General features: G+C 33.2%; 1 protein-coding gene across 1 annotated transcript in view; it reads right to left on the bottom strand.

Annotated features, from left to right (window-relative positions):
- The window catches only part of LOC124540833 (protein stum), a 47,828-nt gene continuing 24,232 nt past the window's right edge, over window positions 1-23,596 (bottom strand). Inside the window, exons 2-11 of the mRNA XM_047118556.1 lie at window positions 15,458-15,585; window positions 13,000-15,286; window positions 8,978-9,004; window positions 7,883-8,186; window positions 7,190-7,416; window positions 6,648-6,774; window positions 3,346-3,472; window positions 2,609-2,689; window positions 2,016-2,129; window positions 1-140 (exon numbers count right to left, since the gene is read on the bottom strand). Of these exons, the coding sequence (XP_046974512.1) occupies window positions 61-140; window positions 2,016-2,129; window positions 2,609-2,689; window positions 3,346-3,472; window positions 6,648-6,774; window positions 7,190-7,416; window positions 7,883-8,186; window positions 8,978-9,004; window positions 13,000-15,286; window positions 15,458-15,585 (3,502 nt within the window). The 3' untranslated portion in view covers window positions 1-60. The remainder of the gene's footprint in view (window positions 141-2,015; window positions 2,130-2,608; window positions 2,690-3,345; window positions 3,473-6,647; window positions 6,775-7,189; window positions 7,417-7,882; window positions 8,187-8,977; window positions 9,005-12,999; window positions 15,287-15,457; window positions 15,586-23,596) is intronic.

Raw genomic sequence — 23,596 nt, 5'->3', positions numbered from 1 at the left:
TTTAGTATGGATATAACATATCTGTTTATTAGAATATCATTGGTTGGAAGTGTGGTCGCGTTAAGCGCGGTGGTTGTTGTCGCTGACGGGCGGCGCTTCGGCCTCTTGTTCCGCTTCCGCCTTCAGCTTGCGATATTTCCCTGCGCATGGAGGAGAAGGACATTTAATGTTTTATTGAAGTGAAAACCTCTTATAGAAGGATAAACCACTAGTCTTTCCATCAATAGCGTAGTTAGGTGAGAAAGGGCCCCGGCGCACAGAAAAAGAATTGGGCCCTCACCCCCTCTTTCCCGTCCCTCTTGAACTAATAAATAATCTTTAAAATTATAGATACCAAATAAGAAATCTTGTGGGGTCGTGTTTTTCTAGCTTTAGAAGCTTAAGGTTTAGATTAGAAGGCCCCCTGAACTCCTCCCTTTCTTATAACTTTATACATTCATACTAAATTTCTATTCCCGAAATTATTGTAAAATTTAAATTAACCAATTGTGGGTTATTTTATTAATTCGTCTGCGTTTTAAAAACGTTTTAAAAACTAGAGACATTCGAATGACGTAATATTTTATTATAAATTTAAATTTTCTATGCTTTCGTGAAAATTACATTTACATCGACAAATGTTTCTGAAATGTCGGTGAAGAAATTTCTCTTTCTAGGTACTGCCTAAAAGGTGCCTAAAGATATAAGAAGCTATAATTAAATACGTACAATAATAATGCACTTTTAATGTATCGATTCTTTTCTAGAAAAGAACAGACGGAATAACAATACGAATACTGAAATCCATAAGGTCATCGCATCGATTACAAGTCCAATCAGAAGTTACAATATAACAACGACAACAGTGATTGCGCACATCTTGACGTTAATGTCGCAGGCTGCATGGCCGACGCGAGTCATGGCAAATACTTATAAATTATTTCCTATTTACTAACAAATTTATGGATCAAAGTTGTCCGAAATAAAACATTTTTATTTATTTATTTTTTATTTATGGTCGAGGTACAGTTAATCAAATGCACAGCTTTGATTTAAGCCCTGTTTATCTACATGATATTTTTTTAAATTATTGACTGACTGACTTAAGCAGTACAATGCACAGCTTAAGTCAGTCGGTCTAGTAGGATGAAGAATTTTGTACAAAAGAAAAATATGCCGGGTCGGACAATTAAGAACACCTAACGATGATCTTTCTTCTTTAGCTTCGGATAACTTAGGCAACTATATCTGAGAGACAGGCGTTACGGAGGTAAAAGTATTAATCTAATAATCTTATACAGAACCCAAATACGGTATGTGTTAATGCCGGTCACAAAAGTCTTTAATTTCTAATACTGAAGCAAATTCAGTCTGTTTTCAAATTCAAATCTGGATAATGGATAAAAGGATGTTGAATAAAAAAACTATACTCAATAAAGCTTATTTTACTTTAAATAATTGAGACTAATTAATTGAAAGATAGTCTCTAGTGTCTATACTAGAGACTAGCGCTCCGCACATTCCGCCATGATGGTTTTAGAGAGAGAGAACATATATGTGCTCTCTCTCTAAAATCGAATGTCACCAATCTATTCATTGTCTATAACAATATTTTTTACTTGGTGGAAGGGCTTTGTGCTAGCACGTCTGGGTAGGTACCACCCACTCATCAGTTATTTTACGTCTAGTCCGGTGAAGGGTGAGTGAGCCAGTGTAACTACAGGCACAAGGGAACTTAACATCTTAGTTCCCAAGGTTGGTGGCACATTGACGATGTAAAGAATAGTTAATATCTCTTACAGCTTCATTGTCTATGGGTGGTGACCAATTACCATCAGGTGTCCTATATGCTAATCCACCAACTATACCCTAAAAAAATTCAATTTGTTCAACAGTTTCTGGAAATTCTAATCTAATAACGAATAAAAGCTTTGTGAATATTAATATATGTATATGGTCGCTTTTAAAGGTATTTTAATTACTTCGTATCGTTATAAGGAATAATTTATCAAATATAAATAGCATGTGGTACTCACGCGAGGTCTTGACCATGATGACGCCCCACCACACGGACCAGCCCCACCCCACCAGGCAGAAGAGCACCGTGAACAGTTGCCCGCACCCCACCAGCAGGTTGATGACGAAAGATCCTGTGGGGGGAACAACACATTAGTCTTTTTTATGTTATAGATTGGCGGACGAGCATATGAGCCTGATGATAAGTGGTCACCATCACCCATAGACAATGACGCTGTAAGAAATATTAACTATTCCTTACATCGTCACTGTGCCACCAACCTTGGGAACTAAGATGTTATGTCCCTTGTGTCTGTAGTTACACTGGCTCACTCAGCCTTCAAACCGGAACACAACAATACTGACTACTGTTATTTGGCGGTAGAATAACTGATGAGTGGGTGGTACCTACCCAGACGGGCTCGCACAAAGCCCTACCACCAAATAATAAGTAAGTCTTAGTCAGATATTCTAGTATGTGTATCTTACTAAGTTATTCGTGTGTCTCTATCGATACAGAATCAAACTTTAATAATGTATTACTGTAAAAAAATATTACCGTAATATAAGTTATAATTAAAAAGTTAATAATTATTTAATGTTTGTAACTCACCTATCCTGTGTTTGGCGCCGTCGTGCACGCCGAATCGGGGAATCCCGAAGCATAAGCAGAACATGCCGCTGAAGATTGTGCCTGAAATTCCACATACTACACGTTACAGTAACAATATTATATAATAAGAGCTATAACAAATAAAATGATCTAATTATAAGTCTTTCAAATCGATTTATTTAAAACCCTGTATGGATTCGAGAAGTAGTTGCAGACACGAAGATTAAAAAAAATAATGAAATTAAACATATAGCTTTACTCAATATAGTTGTTAAATGACGATTCAAAAGTGCTTGTAAAAGCCTACTTAAATGAAGTGTATTTTGATTTTATCTATACATATAATAAAATTGGAGTGTCTGTTTGTAATATTAAAATAGCCCTTGTTTACTCAATGCGTATGTATGTATACACAGTACATATACCAAAATAACATTTTTTTACAATTGTTGTCCGTCTCTGTCTGTTTGTTCCGGCTAATCTCTGGATCGGCTGGACCGATTTTGACGGTACTTTCACTGTCAGATAACTGATATAATAAGAAGTAACTTAGGCTACAGCATTTTTTTTTGTAAAATCAACCGCGTAAAATGTAGCGGGCACAGCTAGTTTGATAATAAATTAATCATTTTAAACTAGTTCATTAAGAGTGATATACAATTATTATTGATACTTGTAGCCAAGGGATAACTTTGGCCAAGGGTTTGTTTAATGGGTAATATACAAATTTAGCTCACCAAGTCCAGGCACGCATATGTTACACAGGAGGCAGAAGTAGGCGAGCACGGCCGGCAGCACGGGTATCGCGCCGCGCATCACACTCGTGTGCTCTATCAGCGATGGATCCAACTTCTTGCGAGTATCCTGGGAGATGCACGGCATTTACTTTATGTGCAAATATTTATAACTCACTGCTGCATGGAAAGTATTTAGTATGGAGTTGGTATCCAAAAATATCCGTAGAATAATATGGTAATAACTATCAACAAAAATATCTTGATCTTGAATGCGGAAATTGAAGGATGATGGAGTGAAATCAGAAGGCACATCGTTCAAGTGAAGTCCAAAGAGGAGTCGCGCTATATATATTACTAATATTATAAATGTGAAAGTAACTCTGTGTGTATGTCTGTCTGTCACTATTTCACTTCCAAACCGCTGAATCGAATTTGATGAAATTTGGTATGAAGGAACTCAAACATAGGCTACTTTTTTGTCTGTCCAATCAAATCCCTAAAACGCGACGTGGGATTACCTCGTCATTAGTATCGACAAATATATCGCGTTCTCGATCAGACGTAACGACAATTGTTGGTGTGGTTCGGATTGTGGACAGCGAACTACGTCCCGACGGTATGTTGAGGGACATCGCGATTAGTTCTCGTGAGACGGCAAACGGGTCGCGTCACGCGTGCCAAACCGTCACATGTTGATGTTGTAAAGGCTGGGAATGTACTAATGTGGAAATTGTAATGGTTTTAAAAGTGTTACGGGTATTGTGTATTGTTCACTTATATTGATTTTATTTTCTTTGTTACCATTTATACGATGACCTATATATATAAATTGCGCATTCATTGCGAATAAGGATCCTACATGGAAGGATGCTAATTGTCTGAATGATTAATTTTGAAATTAAGATCATATATAACAAAATTAGGTAAGTTTAGTTGGGCTACGAAACAATATTCTGTTGACAAAAAATACTTGCAATTAAATATCTGTAAAGATTTAACATTTTTGTCGGAAGCTGTTTTTAAAATTAAGTTAGTTAGCGTTAAGAAAAATAATTCGCCTATTTCCCTTTCATCGCCTACAACTTTTAAGTTATACGGTGAAATTTGATAAAGTTTCCACAGTAATTTAAGTATTTATCAAATATCAAAATTTAATTCTTGGGACCTATTGATATTTTCTAAGTCGTGAAAATCGTTTTTGTGACTAACATGCTCATTCTTTGATTTGAATCTTTTTTGGATTAATACCCCTAAAATATTCATATAAAATTTAGTTTTAAATATTTGACCTATATGAAATCTCAAGTAAATATGAATAATATGGGTAATTTTAAATTCTAGGTATTGACGCATTCTTAATCAAATGGTTCAAATTTATCCTATATTGTACATAAGTTTAACGTTATATATGTTACAAAAGCCTTACTCTATGTTGCTGAAGAATGTTCAGTACCGCTGCATGTCTTAAGTCTCGATAGACTAACGTAAATAAAAGGTTAACTCTTAACACGCAAATAGTTATATCTATATTTTATTTTAAATTTTGCTGAATATTGACAAATACTTAATTAATGTTGTCTTAAATTTTCGCGATTATTACACATTTAAATAAAACTAATTATAACGGATGAATCGCGTATATTAATTATTTTTAAACATCCCGACGTTTCGAGCACTTTGCAGTGTTCGTGGTCACGGGTAGACCCGTAGAGTCTAAAAATAATTAATATTTAAAATAATTTATATTTAGAGTTTAAAAATAATTAATATACGCGATTCATCCGTTATAATTAGTTTTATTTAAATACTTAATTAGTATAATGAGCTGGTGTAGTTACGGACAAAACAGGAAACGGAAAGTATTCTCAGGAAACTCATAGACAGGGGATGCTAAATCAACTTATAAAAATTGTATAACATGTCAAAATACATGTTACAATAAGTCCCACACTGGGCGCCAACTTAATTTATTTTGTGTTACATGATTTAATCTAGTCAAGTTAAGTGGACAAGTTTTAATCAAACACAATCAATCAACACTCAAATCACAATAGTGGTGTTTATAGTGTATCTCTTACACAGAAACAAATGAAAAGATCGTAATTAAAGTTTTTTCTGTCGTAATTCTGTCGAATATATATTCATCGACTAGCTTATTGACATTGCAGACATTGAGTGTGCACCAATTTTAAAAGAAAAAAATCCGTTTTTTCAAGTAGATAAGTATAAAATGTCTCATAAAAATAATTTAAATATCTAATAGAAGTACGAGCGAAAAGAACCGACCTTGATATTTATAGTAATTATTTAATTGTTAGTATATATAACTTGAAAAGAAAAACATTTTTCCGCATTTCATTATTCATAAGAAAGTAACATGTATACTTTGTTAACGATTAAGTAAATTATAAGTTGAATCACATTCTTCGTCATTGAGTCAAGTCGCTTCGCGTGTCGAATGACCGCCGTAAGCCGAAGGGGGGGGGGAATGTCGCGGGTCACTTGTAAAGAACTAAAGCAATTGCTTGTAGGGATGACAACTAAAACTCCAGACAGAACTATTTATTTCACATATTGTTAAATATTTAGATACTACTAGTAGTCGCTCAAGGCTTCCTTCGTGATTTAAAATATTGGTTGTCAAGGGTCAGGTAGCCTATGTCCTTTGCTTCATACCAAATTTCATTAAATTCGCTTCAGCGGTTTGGTTGTGAAAGACCGATAGACAGACAGACAGAGTTACTTTCACATATATTAATATAGATTATCAAAATGATAGCCTTTGAACTATTTGTAGCCTTAAGTATCAAAATTGCGTGGGTGTGTTTTCGTGATAGCGTGAATCGCTATACTTGTTTGTTTACTCAACTGTTTTGTAATTTTTTTGTGAGCCGCACAGTTACAATGGTAATTAGTCAGTTGTATATGTGATATATAAGTTCAACATATTTTTTTGGTATTATTTGTATAATTTTGTTGGATTCGTGTTATCTTAAATACACCCAAAAACTTCCACGCCATTAATATTTATACAAAATAAAACGAACGTAAATATTTATTTTTTTGTGTTTTTTTTGTAGACGGTACACTTTCGACACGCTATAAAAAGTTTTGTTCATTTCAAGGTAACATTCTTGATTTCTAACTTCTGTTTTTAGTAAAATAGAATATTTTCTTGATTAAAAAATAATACCAATAATTGTTTTTGTTTAATGATCTTGTTAACAGATAAGACTATGGCAAATAGTTTTTTTTTTAATTATGTCTATTTGACATAGAACCTCTTTCGTAAATGGGCTCACCTCCGGTGGCAGTGTTGGCGAGAGACTCTTGTTTTTGGAGAATAGACTGGTTCTTCTGCTCGAGGACTGCTCTGATTGTTTCCGACACGCGCCGCGGATCCATTGGCCGAGGCGATTATTACAGCAACTGTGTGCACATAGTTGCAATATGACTTTTAATAGTCCTAGTAATTCTTTAATTAACATAAAATGCAGCAAGATGGCCCAGCGGTTAGAACGCGTGCATCTTAACCGATGATTGCTAGTTCAACCCAGGCAAGCACCGCTGAATATTCATGTGGTTAATTTGTTTTTATAATTCATCTCGTGCTCAGCGGTGAAGGAAAACATCGTGAGGAAACCTGCATGTGACAAATTTCATAGAAATTCTGCCACATGTGTATTCCACCAACCCGCATTGGAACAGCGTGGTGGATTATGTTTCGAAGCTTCTCCTAAAAGGGAGAGGAGCCTTGGCCCAGCCTTAGAAATTGACAGGATGTTGTTGTTGTTAACATAAAATTACTACAATTCAAATTAGCAGTAACTTTAAAAGAGCTTACATGGACGGAGGTTGATCACTCAATATGCTGTCCCTCCTCTCTATTTCCTTCTTCTTCCCGCAGCATCCAGTCTCCTGGACCACGTCGGAGCTGGTGACGGGCGGGGAGGGCTCGGCGCGCTGCGGGGGCTCCACGTCACCGACCCTCCGGCGGCGGCAGCACGCGCAGAGGATGTCACGCAATTTGCGCTTGCGTTTGGTTTCGTGCTCGAATTCAATTGTTGTGCCCTGATCGAGATTTACGAATATTTGACTCGCTATACAAGTCATTGTTTTTCCCGCAAAGTGCTTTTAAAAAGTCATCAAACTTGACTTTAGTTTTGTCATCATTATTTCACATTGATTTTAACTCGGCCTGATATAATATATATTTAATATATTCGTAATCTTCTAAGAACATTATGTTATGTTGTTGAGGATAATTTCGTCGCAAAAACGAAACAAGCATTATATTACGATTACTAGAAATTGTACATTTAAATATGTGTATGTATGACAGGAATTTCTTGAAATATGAACCACAACACAAGAAATAATAACGGCCATTTTAACTTGACAGACGTACAATATCTCATGCAAATATATTATTAACATATTTATTAATTGTATGTTTTTCCTATATTAAAAACGAGTAATATGTCTTAAATATATACCATTATATATTTTCAATGAATATATTCGAGAATATACTTACTTTCCCGGCTGCAATTTCCACATCCTCCTCGGAAACTTTCTTTTTACAACAGTTCATATTTTTCCAAAACTTTTTCTTTTCCACCGGTTCTAATTGTTCTTCCATCTCTGTTTCTTCTTCATCTTGAGGCTTGGCGCAACAAGGACAGCACTTTGCCTTGCACTTGCCCATTAATCGGGAGCATATGTTAGGTTTAGCTGGTGGCACCTGGTCGTTGATTTCGTCAGATTGGGGGCTCTTGTCCTTTTGTTCTCGATGGGCTCGTGGTGGAGGTTTTGGTGTGGTGCTTGTGCTCTGTGGGAATCTGATGAAGATGGACAATAATTCTGTTTATAAAAAATGTAAAGACTGAATTGTATTACTAATACTAATTTATGTTACGGTTTTGCGTATGTATTAATTGAAAAAAAAAAACCTAAATATCTTTTAATCATAATTTGGAATATTTAACATGTTTTTATTTTTAGTTGGTGGAGCTCGATATTTCGACATTATCTATGACAGTCTTGTTCACGAGACTGATCGTCTGATCCTAAGATCAGATCATCTGATCGTAGATAATTTCGAAATATTGAGATCCATCAACTAAAATTAAAAAACATGTAAAATATCCCGATTAAAGAACTGTAATAATAAAAGTAAACATGTTAATTTAAAATATATTAATCCTTTATTTGGTCTCAAATGTTACTGGTTAAAAATTATGTTAAAATTTGAATGTTATTCTTCGTAATTAATAACTATAACTATATTAGTTATTAGTTCCAGCACGTATCTAGCTAGAATCATCATATGAAAGTGAAAATGTTATATGATTAGGGATATAAGGTTACGAAATATTTTGTTTATATACAGTTACACGACAATATTAAAAGTATATATATTTTGACTACGTATTGTGCTTGTAATGAAAGTATATTTATAATGTAAGTGTAGGGATAACTAAAAGTGGTTCGAATTACTTAGTTCGAGAACGAGCCTCAAAGTTTATTTATATGTTATTATTTATATTGTTTTAATCATTCAATCATCAATTAATTAAGGTATTTAGTATATTTGTTTATTTCACATGCATAATTTCCTTTCAAAGATTACCTCAAGAGTTCTGCTTTGCCACCGTATCTAGAAGTAAAAATACATTGAAATATCATTCATAATTTTATGAGTTTATAATTTCCACAATTTTAATCACCTTTATGTATCAATAACTTGCTAACTTTTTCAACCAATAACTGCAAATAAACCAGAGACTAAATATTTTTAAGCTTGTGCATGTATTCTTTTTTTCAAACTTAAATAAATCAATGTCACAGACAACTAGGACTTTTTTCAAGGTTTTAAATGAATTTTCAACGAAAAAACGAAATTTATTTAAAAATAAAATGTTACCCATCGTTGTCGTACCGCTTTGGCAACAATTCGTTTGGCAATATGTAGACCGTTCTGTTGTGTATCATGTCTTAGCACACACTTTTATCAAATTAATTTATAGCACACATATTTCTTAGTCAAATTTAACGTTGAAAACATTCCACAGATAACACATTTTCAAACGTCATTGTCAAATTTCGCGCCATTTTCTTGAGCAAGAACGACGCGTGGCGGAGGCGGCCGAGGTCAGACTAGCGTGAACTAATTCTTAAAGGGTCGTGTTAAGGGTCGTATCGAGTGCTATGCGATCTATTAAGGTAAAGAAATTGTTAAATAGCTTACGTGAAACGAAACTGAAATTAGGGTAATGCGGGTTAACGTTAAATAAACTTACAAACATGCAAAACACTGTAATATTATTTTTGTTTATTTATTGTTATATTTTTTAAACCACGTTTTTTATTTATTTTTTAATACAAAACAAAAGCAACCTTTTTTGTAACAGTAGTTTTTTAATGACTTTTTGAATTTTTTTTAAAATGATGATTCTTTAGTTAAATGACACTAAAATGACAAAACTCCTATCCTCATGTATGTTTCAAGTTTGCATTGTTTCTACAATTTTCGACCGGAATAGATCGCAATGCATGAAATTATGCAAGAAATGTTTCGAGAAAGGCAATGTTTTTAAGACCACTAATACTTTTACTAAATACACTTTAAAAAAAACGTAAACATTCGCAGATGATATTTGCATTTGTACTACTTTTTAAATAATAATCTTTAATGATTTTTTTTTATTATTAATTTTTCGTTTATTTATTTTTTTCGATCAATTTAAATCAATCCTCCCAAAAATTTAATACCGAAAGTTACTAACGAGGTTAACGAATTGTTATTTAATTAACTCAAGTTATTTTTCTGACGCCATAACTGTAGCATAATGTAATAGGGTTGGCGAAAATTAAACGTCGACAAAATACGCAACGGAAATTGGCATATTGGTAAGTAATTCATCGCAAATTGCGTTAACCCGCGTCTCTATAGTACATACATACGTACAATGATCGTTGAATCTTTCGATACGTGGTGTTGGAACTTCTTCGAATTTTGTCATTGAATAGATAATTCCTAAGCCAGTTACGAAACTTTTGTTAATAATTGGATCGATTTATACAATTGATATGAAGCTAAGCGAAAAAAAAATTCTTTTCAATTTTATATAATTTTTTACATTTTATCATTTTCTTTATCGAATTTAGTTTTTAGGTATGATTAGGTACAATTTTAAATAGACTTTTTTTACATTTTGTTGGGAATGGGCATTATTACTTTCTAAGGATAGATAAAGTTTAAAAAGAGTTCAAATCTCTACCATCTTTTTAGGAAAGTGTAGATATCACAATTCAAGAAGATATATGAGGCTTAAAGGACATTTGCGTACAGAAATCCATCTCACAGGATATACTTGAGGAAACCGAAATCAAAATTCAAATATTATTATTCTAATTGTAATGTATTATTTCCACATAAGAGCTGTATTCTATTTTATTGTATTTTATTGTATTGTATACTCGAGTTTATTAAAATGGCACCCGAGGTGGGGCAAAAAAGGGTTAAATTGCAATTCAAAATAAGTTTAAGTGTGGGTCGAGATTATGCATCCTGCACTTGTATTTGTTATTATAATCCCATTGTACTATGAGAGGTAATTTACTAAGCATAGGAGAGTATTTGTTTTATCCCAAGATTATCTGCTTGGGATAAAACAAATACTTTCAAATTAAAGCCGTTGCTTGAATTTGAAAGTGTCCGCTGTGCTCAAAATTAGGACAGGATATTATAATTTTCCTTGACGGTAGGCCTTTGTCTAAGCCTGTCTAGGTTGTTTTAGCTCATCACATGTTCTGGCGAAAAACATACTTGGTTATAGTATTTGGTACTAACGTAATAGCATGAAGGGTAAGCGAGCTTGGTAATTACAGACACAAGGGTCACACTAAGTTCTAAGGGTTAGTAGTGCAATGGTGACTACTTATGATGTTGCAGTAAGTCTACCTATTATTTGTAATGAAGAACAATTCAAGAGAAGGACTAGGAATGTTATAATTGTCTTTAATAACTATTGAGTCCTTAATTTCCTTCAAAAGCATAATTGTGTAACGGCAAGAGTATTTTTTGTTAGAAAAGTATTCCGTCTATCTCACTCTCTCTAATTTGAGGATTGGACTAAAAAATGTCAAAATTTTGTAGTTTTCTTTAATCTGAAATCATACAACCCTAGAAATAGTATGTTAATGGGGAAGGTGGTCACGCCACCACTCGCTCGATACTGACCGTTGTCCGAATTCTTCTTCTTATTTATATAAGCACAAGGCTCATAATTCGATGCATTTTTTGGTTTTCGTAGATAGAGTTTTGACGGTAACAATGCATACATAATGTAAGACAAAACGAAGAATATTCTTTATAGGCTGCATTTGTCTTTTGATGTCATCAGCACATCTGCATTTTGATAATTAATTTTTGATTTTTAACAAACTCCAAAATACTGTTACCTCATAAAATTATCTTCATAAAAATGTTTCCACGTTCATATTTAGGAAACCTCATTTATATTTTGTAAATGCTTTTTTTATATTCCAGATTTTTTTTTTAATTTCACTCGTACTAAAACTAAGATGAATATACAGAGATTATAAGATGAAGATACTCTTACATAAGATCAAATTAAAAATTTTAATAATGTGTAGTAAGTTCTTCGGCCATCGTATTACATTTGCTTACTTTTATATTAAAAATGCAGACAATTGCTTATCAAAGTAAACTAAATTTACTTTCATATTGTGGTTACAAACAATACACACTTTGCCTTGAAGAATATAACGTAAAGAAAGTATTCCCTGAGCGATTTTGATCAGTTTTCACCGTTTACTGCTGATAGCGTCGGGTTGCGGTTTGAATAAATAACACAATTATTGTGTGAAAGTAACAGCGCCACTGTCGCTGCTTCAAAACATTCTGAATGAAACTAGCGTTAACAGTTCTAGAGGTAAGAAGACTTTTTAGCTGATAGCAATTAAATGCTTGTTTGATAAGTCATTTTGAATTAAGAGACAAGAATATTTTACTAGGTGGTAAGACTTTGTGCAAGCCCGTCTGGGTACCACCCACTCATCAGATATTATACCGCCAAACAACAGTATTCGGTATTGTTGTGTTCCGGTTTAAAGAGTGAGTGAGCCAGTGTAACTACAAGCACAAAGACGTAACACCTTAGTTCACAAGGTTGGTGGCGCATTAGCGATATAAGGAATGATTAATTTTTTTTACAGCGACTTTGTCTACGGGCGGTTGTGGCCACTTACCATCGGGTGGCCCATATGCTCGCTCGCCAAACTATAGCTAAAAAAACCTAAAGTGCAGTTAAATAACTTAAAATATTTAATCCAGTCAAAATAAATTTATTCAATATTATAGTTAAAAACAATGAGATTGAAAGGATTTTCCATAATTTGTTTATATCTTCAATAATCGATAGTGTTCATTAGGGATTCGTTGAAGCCCTTTGATAGCAACGTTATAACATATATTCAATTTAATTTCAGTCCAGCTGGAGAATATTATAATCCAATATTGAGGATGCCGTAGACAAAATTGGGTCGGAAAATTAACTGTTTGACTGATCTCTATATTTGAATGAATAACTCTAATAATTAAAAGAATAATTTAATGACAAAACTTACCCTCCATTACTATGAGACTTGTCAGATGCACTTCCTCTGGCTGCGTTACTGTGTAACGTCATGTTCTCTGCACCAGGCGTTGAAAGATTCGAACTAAGAACTTCCAATTCAGGCCCACCCTGTACCAAAGTTTCATTTATTTTCTCAACTGTTTCAGTTTTTACCTCGTTTTTCTTCTCGTTGACCACCGTCACAATCGGTTCTATTGTCTTCTTTATATCTTTTGATTTTTCTACAATATCTTTCGGTTCTTCGACGGGTGTCATAATGCTGTCAACGATTTTCGCCGCTTCCGTACGAATTTCCGAACTCATTTCTTCAGATTTCTTAATGTTGTCCTGTGCTTCGGATAATTTATCAGAAGCTTTGTTTTTGACGTCTTTTGCAGCGCTTTTTGCTTTTTCGGCAACCTCTTTTGCCTCCTTGGCTTTAGCAGCGGCAAGTATATTTTCTGTAGATATTTCAGGCTCTTTTAATATACTGTCAATTTTTTGCTTAACTCTCTCAACTTGCGGGTTGTTGTAGGGCGGTTGCAGTGGTCTAAGTTTTACGTGATCTTCAGTGAAAATTGTTCGTTCTTGATTTGTTTTAGACTTTACTGGTTTTTTTTCTTCTTTATCGGTTTTGTCTTCTGTTTCTTTTTCGTCTTCTTTATCTAATAAGGAATCTTTTGAATTCAAACTATCAAATATTCCTTTTTCTCTTGCCTTTTCGAAAGTCGCCGGCAATTGATTGGTTACAGTTGCGACAACTTCTAAAGGTTGAGATGTGATCGCCGCTGTAGTCATAGAAACAATATTTTTCTTGGTTAGAATTACAAGTTCACCCTTTTCGTTGGTCAATTTATCGTATTGGGTACCGTTGTCATGTTTTACAATCTCCTTACCAACATTTGCATCTGTCGTACTGTCTTCTACTTTCTTTTGTTTTTTCACAATTTCTACATTTTTAATATCATCAGTCTTTTTTGATATCTTCTTTTCCACGTTACTTTTCTTAGTACCTGTTTCATTTATTTTACTCGTTGATTTAGACTTTTCTGAAAGATCCTTTTTACTAGCTTGCCTACTCAAAGGAGGTTTATCGTTAAGCGCCTTTGAACTCGGTACTCTACTTAAATTTTTCACACTGTTTGTTCGACTAACTGGTTTTTTAGGTTCTACTTTATTTGACACTGGAGGTTTTTGTGTTGTTCGAGTACTTGTTGTCCTGGATATTGGCTTTGCAGTACCATTACTAGGTTTTGTAACACTTTTAACTGGCCCTTTCCTTTTGTCTGGACTAGGATCCCGACTGGTAGTACTGCTAGGTTGTCTAGAATTAAATCTAGAGGTAGCAGGTGTAGCACCAGCCGTCTTCGTAGTCTTTCGAGCTGCTGGATTAGGTTTAGTTGGTGCTTTGGCGGACCCAGGCTTGGTATCTTCGACTGGACTTTTACTTGGTGTACCGACTATTGGAGATAACCTTTTAGGATTAATTGATTTATTCGAAGGTGGCGGTCCGCTCTTTCCAGGTGAAATCGGTGGCTTGCCTTTAATATTCGACGGAGAAATACTCAGGTGCTGAGTGCTTTGACTTGTTCTTTTATCGTGAACTTGACTTCCTATCCTTATTGTTTCATGTATACTGCTAGTGCTGTTAGACATATATCTTTGATTGCGGTTTAAATTTCTGTCTAACGATTGTCTTGAATTGCTTCTGGACGGGGAAACTGAGTTCTGTCGCTTTGGTATTTTGGAATTTTTCGGTGACCCATTATTTGACTGAGGTTGAGACTTTGATATTGATCTCAGTCGAGACCTATGTGTTACAGGTTTTGGAGCTCCATCATCTTTGTTGAGGTACTCAGAACTTCCTCTTGGTATATTTTCGTAGTGTAATATCGCTGACGGTGAGTTCGATCTGGATCTCATATTTATTTTAGGCGGTGAATTACTCCGTGAATTAGATCTCGAATTAACTACACTCTTGACCTCTCCCTTTTTATCTAATATACCCATTTCTTTCAGTAAAGCAATTTCTTCGTCTCTTTTCTTTTTTTCTGCTTCAGCTTCATTCTTTTCTCTGTTTAATTCACTTAGTTCCCTAATTTCCTCCATATTTTCTTTGAGGAAGTCTCTTGGCGGTCTATGCGCAGGTGGTGGCGGTAACAAGGTGGCCGTCGTTGCCATCTTATCGATTCGTGATAGGGAGTTCGTTCGTCTTCTCGATGGTGAATTCGATCGGGAATTGGCAGCTGAGGTTTTTGGTGTATTGTGTCTTGAAGTCTCTTCTCTAAAGCCTCGACCTAAAAAGATAGTTTGAATTAATTCGAAGTTTGAAGAAAGTTTACGTGACTTATTATATTATATATTAATCAACACAAAACGTAAGAATAAAAATTATATTATATATATTGTTGTTAAGATTATTTATGGATTCAATTACATACTTAATTTGTCTACTGTATAATACGAACCTTTAAACGGCGAGACTCTGCCAGGTCGGATTTCAACTGGAAGCGACTTGGGGCTGGTGGGGCGAGAAGAAGGCTCGGCGATGATTGCAAACGATGTTTCACCTTTTCGTTTTGACGTGGACACCACACTGGAAGATCAAAAGAAAGGATTAGGTATGATAATATGAATTTGCTGATTCTAGGATTAATTTTTTATTTTATTACGAAATGTATAAAATTGGGCCAATTCCATGATAATGGATGTAGTTTAATTGCTAAAACGTTTATTTTGTTGATTTTGTTAATGAACTCAACCTAGCTGCGACTAGCTGCTACGTGCTTGAATTTAACAAAACATTGTTGTAGCCTAAGTTAATTCTTATTGCATCAGCACTATTCATTTGATTATTTTGATTTATATTTTGTTTTGTGGTGGTCCTTGTAAAATAAGTAAATAAATTTACGTTGGCTGTAAATCCCTATGTATGTAACTACGTAAGCATAGAGCATTCGGAGTTGGAACTGATGACCAATTCTATACAATTTACTGTATATCTAACATCTTATATGTTGACAGCTACGATGATACGTCTGACTTTTAATCACACAATAATCAAAAATTTAATTACTATACAAGCAGGTTTGAAGAGTAAATAAAATCATTTTAATAATGTCCATGAAAGGTGGACGAGAGCATTACTTAAACGGGATGAATATCGTTGATATTTCTCTTAACACTAAGTGCATTTGATTTTGTACTTAAAATTCATTCATTTGAACATATATATGTACTAGCTGTGCCCGCGACCTTGTACGCGTTTGAATTTAACAAAAATAAAATGTTACTGTAGCCTAAGCTAGTCCTTATTCTATCAATAATCTGGCAGTAAAAGACCATCAAAATCGATCCACCCGTTCCAGAGATCACCCGAAACATAAAAATGTTATTTTGGTATTGTTTACGTTTACGTGTATACATACATATGCATTAAGTAAAAAAAGGGCTATTTTAATATTACAAACAGACACTCCAATTTTATTATATGTATTGATTTAAATTAACTTAGCCTTATGCAACATGTAACGCTGGTGCGGATGGCTGGTAATTAATATTTTCATTATAATCGAACGACATTATTAACTGACCCCGCATTTCACCCTCATGTAACCTAATTCAAAAAGTGTGTAACGCAACACCGACCTTCGTTTGTATGTGGGGCTAGCGGGCACCATTTTGACCATGGGTGAGGAAATTTTATATTCGGAATTTAAAATAATAATAATATTTTATTCAATAATTATTGTAAATATATATAAATATATATAAATTGGTTGTAATCTGGTATGTTTTCATTTTATGGTGTAAAAGAGTTTATTTTTTTTGAAGTGAGATCAATTACAGGAGATTCATATAACTAAAATACAATTTAAGCGTATTGATTTACAATATTGTAATATTTTACTCTTGAATATTACTAAGAATGTTTTATTTCAAATTTAGTTCGGTAATGTTTTGTAATTTGAGAATATTTTAATCCTTTTTACAGAAGTGTCATAATATGTGCATTATTTTATATCACAATAAATAACGACGATAATGTAGAAAGAATCGGTTTAATAAAAAAATATAAATATTTTTGAACTTAAACCAATATATATGTACTTAAAGAAAATTAAAAAGTCTGTTTTATTAAAAAATATTACTGTTACGTTACGTTACTTAATATAAGTTTTTATTCAACTTAATTCAGCAAGCAATAAAAGTTTCAAATGATATCAAGTGTCAAAATTACGATACGCTTTTATTCGAAACCAATGGCATCTCATGATTAAACGCAAGTCATTATCTATATTTTGCGCCAAAATTAAGATACATTTAAATTACAATTTTAATTTTTTTATACAGTTACTCTCTAATCGGCCAGTAACTATTTTTCTCAACCTAAATTATTTTTTTGTTAAATTCAAATAATTTAGTCAAGAGTTAGTAATGGGCTTTAAAATTGCCAATGTCTGTAACCGAAGACAACATTGGCTAAAACCTATAATTTAGAAAAACTTAAAAAACTTTTCAATTTTACTGATTTGTCTATATCATATCATATTGTTTTCAAATATTGTTAAATTTCAATGAGAATCATAATGTGAAATATTTGTTTTCACCCAACGTTACAGTTAGCGAATTTCGCTACACTAATAACCCGGTTAAGTCCGCTTTTTATGAAGCGCTTCAGAAATTGAAACGGCCAGTTCAATTGGACCAAAAATAGCCTTGAATGTATATAAACAGTGTGCTTATATACAGAAATAGGTTAATTTTATATTATATCTCGTACATACAAATAGTACGAGTACAGAAAGTTTTGTTTTTATATAAAATAATAATATAAAAACAAAACTTTCTGTATTCTTTCTTTCTTTCTTTCTGTATTCACATAAGCCCTTTTTAATTTATCGAGTATTCTTCCAAATGTAACTTTTACCTGTCATAGCCATGTAAGAAATATTAACTTCTTTTTACAAAGTGTAAAGCGATCGTAGATGTTGTTTCCTGCCTGTATTTTTAAAATACTGCAATATGGAATCGTAGTACAGTATTTATTAAATCACAGATAAAATAAAAAAAATAAATAAAAGATAAAATATTTTTTCTAACTTACGTCTAACATAAATTAAAAAAAAAAATGTTAGTATATATTATTAGTAGCAATTATAATTATTTGTTTCTAGTTTAACCAAAATATGTCGATAAACGTGTATTATACAAAAAATAGACAATATTTAAACAACAAAATGTTTATGGTACAAAAACATTACTAAAAGTTTTTGTTTAATGTTGATTTTGTAAAAAAAAACCATTGTTTATCGGCCAAGATCATATGTCTTAGAGGATACATTTTGTAAAAAGTTTTATAAATAATTTATATAATATTTATAACAACGTAAATTAATAACTAATAATATATTTATTAGATTTTTAATACGAAAGAATATACATTTTTATAGTATATAAATTACTTTGGCTGTTGAGTATTATTTCGTGGCCTTAATTAAAGTCAAGAAAAAGCCTTGACGCGATGCCGTAACAATTTATTTGTCGAAACTTCAAAACGGTACAACTTTTGTTTTTTTTTATTCATAAAGACGCTTAGGTTTATTCTTGCCTAATTTATTAATACATATTTAAAATATTTCCTGTTATATATAACGTAATGAAATATATTAAAATTAATGTCTTCTGTAGTAATATATTAATGAAGTTATTTAAAATGCCTTAATGAAATAAAGACTTCATCGAAGTACATTAAACTTATACTAAACTAGCGACCCGCCCGGCTTCGCAAGACTGCAATTCTGATACTAAGTGTACTACAATTTTTTTCTTGTTGCTTTACTATATTGTCCATGTATTTTATACAAAAACCTACCTCTCGAATCACTATTTACTAAAAAAACAGCATCAAAATCCGTTGCGTAATTTTGAAGATCTAGGCATAGTTAGGGACAGACAGCGGTAAGCGATTTTGTTTTATTTTATACTATGTATTGATGATGCAGCGCGCTTCATAGGTTGTAGTATATGTATAATAATTACATATATATTGTGCTTCAGTCGTAACTTTAAATTTAACGAATGGTGTAAAAAGGGTGCATTTCATAATCTTGTATATTATATGTAAGCACGTTCAGTATGAATATAAATGTAATGTTATATTGTATATATTGTACAAGTGTATACAATTAACAAAAAGATGCAAAAAGGAAAAAAAAAATTGAATTATTAATATATATCTAATAATAAATACTACATGAATTTATATTTACTGCATAATAATTGTTATTGTTATATTTATGATCTCTTATTTGTTAATCATTAATTATTTTATTCATTCATAAATATATCTTTATTTTTTAGTATGTATGATTCATATCTAGAGTTTGCTTGCGTGCCTGGATACTGTGTACGGTTTTTGCTGGATTTCATAGACCTACATATATCACTGAGGATATTTGTGTGTGAGCATACACTTCTAATCTTATAATTACTTTATTAATCCTTTATTGCACCCAAACTTAAACTTAAAACAATAAACATTTTTGCTGTACAAAAGTTGCATGATGTGCAAGGTAAGGCGGCCTTATTGCTAGGTAGCGATCTCTTCCTAAACTATTATAGTATCTCAAATTTGACTATTAGGATTCCAATCTATATTAATATTATATATGTGAAAGTAACTCTGTCTGTCCGCTAAACCTAATTCGTTAAAATTTTGTATCATACAAATTTGAACTCCAAAGAAGGACATAGGCGACTTCTTTTGCCTAATGCATGACTAACGTTTGTCATATGTTAGGCAAAAGGCCCTTAAAAGCGAGCGAAGCTGGCGGCGACAGCTAGTCATCAATATTTACATGATTAATTAGTTGGTCTAGTGGCTAGATTAGGTAATAGGTTTTAAATTCTGAGGTATTCGGTTGAAATCCTGGATCGGTCAAATTTAATTTTATTACATTTGCGTCAAGCCCAATCTGAGTGCAATGTTTACAATCCCACGCATGATACAGCATTTAAACACAGTCAGACCAGCGCCCTGAACTAGTAACGACATAGAGAGAGTTTCCGGACACACTTGTGCACTTTGCTATCTTCTGCGCAGGTAACTGGTCTCCGTTAAGATAGGCAACTTTGACCGAAATCAGTCAATATGATATCCTCATTATTTAGCTACTTTTTCTTTGGGCACCGCAGCTCAGAGCTTCTGACCTTTAATTGTCTTGTACAGACAATATAGACATAGAGCTCATGAGGCCAGCAGCCAGTTTGTTTGTCACAAAAACTCACACGTAGAAATTTTAAAATGCTTACGTAACGATACAATTTAAAGAAACCATAGCATTATGAGTAATCATTGTATGGACACTCTCGCAATTTATGCGTCGCTGGTTATGTGAGTTGGTATATGTTATAGGAACTAGCGGAGTGGGTATCTTGTATATGCATGTATAATTAAATTGAGTAAGTGCATGATATATCTGGTACAGCTTAACATAACCCATAATTTCTCGTCGCTAAGAACAGGATAGATAAACTTTCCTGTCAAAGAAGAATAAGGGACAATTATAATGTAATTATTTTTGAAATGAGTAAATAATTTATAGGTTCTAAATAGTACTATAGTAAAAGTATACCTAATAATAATTACATCAACAAAAACTAATAACTAGGAAATATCACAAATGGATAACGACTACGTGGTATATAATTAAGTCTAATCAAAATCTTTTATGCAAATAGTTATCAACGAAATGGATCAGAATAGTGTAATAAGATCTTCTTACCTTTGTGAGGCCCTTTCATAGTAATGGATTTTATTAGACAAATATATTAAGCTATTAAGCTTTGGAACAACCTTCCTTAAAATATTTGGTAGGCTAAATCCACAGAAATTAAAAAAAAGAATGTAAAGAATTTGCCAAAAAGTCTGAGTTTCTTGCCGGTTCTTCGGTAGAATCTACTTTACGAACCGGTGGTAGCTTCACTTAAAATAGTTGTTAAATGACTATTCAAAAGTCCTTGTGAAAGCCTGCTTGAATAAAATATATTTTAATTTTGGATTTTTGATTTTCGTATTCGAAACCTTTACACCAATAACTTTTTTATTTTGTATTTTTCTTTATTTTCCTATATATTCATACTTATTGGGTGTAGTGAGAATTTAAATTATATACATTTATTTAATAGTTTTAATAGTGATAGATTCAAGTTATTTTATTTATTATTATAACATCATCCACCTCATATTTCAACCTACACCGTTGTTTTTCGGGAATTTTTGCTATGTAGCGATAAGGTCGTCAAAAATGTACGTCACTTTTATTTAGACTGAATCCATGTTGTATTTAACTATTTTATTAATGTGGTGTACAACAACAGCCTGTAAATTCCCACTGCTGGGCTAAAGGCCTCCTCTCCCTTTGAGGAGAAGGTTTGGAACATATTCCACGGCACCACGCCGTTCCAATGCGGGTTGGTGGAATACACATGTGGCAGAATTTCTATGAAATTCGTCACATGCAGGTTTCCTCACGATGTTTTCCTACACCGCTGAGCACGAGATGAATTATAAACACAAATTAAGCACATGAATCAGCGGTGCATGCCTGGGTTTGAACCCGCAATCATCGGTTAAGATGCACGCGTTCTAACCACTCAGCTCATATTATATGGTATACAATAAAGTAAAGTACATTAATTTACTATTACAAACCCATACAATAAAGTAATTAATTAAGTAAAGTGCATTAATTTACTATTAAATATCTATGGGATTTCATAGTTAAATCGCTGTTACTCGTGCTTTAAGCCAATCTGTACTTTCTGGGAAACGTTATAATTAGCCATGGCCGTAATTCCTCCAAGTGTAATGAGATACCTTCACCGTAAACGTATTTTAATACGAATATGGGAAATTGGTGATCGTAGACAACATTTTTCTTGTTATTAATACTATGAACTCGGCGATTGATCCTTATTTATATCAGTGAATATTTATTAGATCTGTAATCTATATTTTTCCGTAAAAATAAATACATACAATTTTGCTCAGATGATGAATTTCAAGCGTATGACCGAAAAGATAAATTCATTATTTAATATTCGAATGGTTTTTTTCGTTGTCTAAATATTGTTTAATTTGTAATTGGTTTTCGCAAAAGTTCGAATGGTCCACTTATCCTAAGATAGTTTTATTATTCTTGAATGATGCTGGTCTGATGCGGTCCAGGGTATATACCCAAGCAATCTTAAACTATATACATTAGTATTATAAATACGAATGTAACTCTTCCGTCTGTTACTTTTTCACTACTGTATCGACTTTGTTTTATAAATTATAAAACAAATTTCGTTTACCGCTATCTGTCCCTATGTATGCTTTGATCTTTAAAATTAGGCTACGGATTTTGTTGCGTTTTCTTTTAAATAGATAGAGTGATTTGAGAGGATGGTGTTAGTATATAATACATGGACAATATAGAAAACAAATAATTATAATTTAGATATACCTTACTATATTTAGTACCAGTACCAGTAGCGCGTTGTACTCGAGCGAAGAGGGCTCGGGTTGCTAGTCAAAGGTACATACATAAGTTATCAAGTTCACTTAAGATTTATCACGGAAGAACTCGGATTTTTCAGTGGGATTAAGCTTCACAACTATACTTTTTAAATTCGCTCCTGTATTTATCAGTACTAAGTTACCTTATATTTAACTTACAATCACAGCCTGCAAATTCACACTGCTGGGCTAAAGCCCTCCTCTCCCCCTTTGAGGAGAAGGTTTGGAACATATTACACCACGCTGATCCAATGCGGGTTGGTGGAATGCACATGTGGCAGAATTTCTATGAAATTTGTCACATGCAGGTTTCCTCACGATCTTTTCCTTCACTGCCGAGCAAGAGATGAATTATAAAGACAAATTAAGCACATGAAACAGCGGCGCTTGCCTGGATTTGAACCTGCAATCATCGGTTAAGATGTACGCGTTCTAACCGCTGGGCCATCTCGACCCTATAACTTACTATAACTCTATAACTTTAATTTAACTTAGTACCGTTATATACAGAATCACAGAATTAATATATTAAACAGTTTTCTAAATCACGCTAGCGTTTAGTTCACCTCGATATGATATATAGAGTCTTGACTTTTCAAATGTTTCAACTACGTATGTAGGTATATTTAGGTATTATCCTAAAAAGTATCAACTTGAACAACGTAAGTGGTTATGTGGCTAGTAAAAAAAAGTAAAGTGAGAGCCCGATCATTTCCCATTGTTGGGCTAAGGCCTCCACTTCCATTAAGGAGTGGGTTTGGAACATATTCCACCACGCTGTTCCAATGCGGGTTGGTTGAATGCACATGTGGCAGAATTTCGATAAAATTAGACACATGCAGGTTTCTTTACGATATTTTCCTTTACCGCAGAGCACGAGATGAATTATAAACACAAATTAAGCACATATATATATAGAGGTGCTTGCCTGGGTTTGAACTCGAAATCATCAGTAAAGATGAACGCTTTCTAACCACTGGGCCATCTCAGCTCCAGCAATGTCGGATAATAACATAAAAAAATACAAAGACACTACTATAAT

The sequence above is a fragment of the Vanessa cardui genome, chromosome 26 (genome assembly GCF_905220365.1).
Source record: "Vanessa cardui chromosome 26, ilVanCard2.1, whole genome shotgun sequence".
Lineage (NCBI taxonomy): Eukaryota > Metazoa > Arthropoda > Insecta > Lepidoptera > Nymphalidae > Vanessa > Vanessa cardui.
Note: the sequence above shows the minus strand (reverse complement) of the source record. Positions and strands in the feature narration are given on the sequence as shown.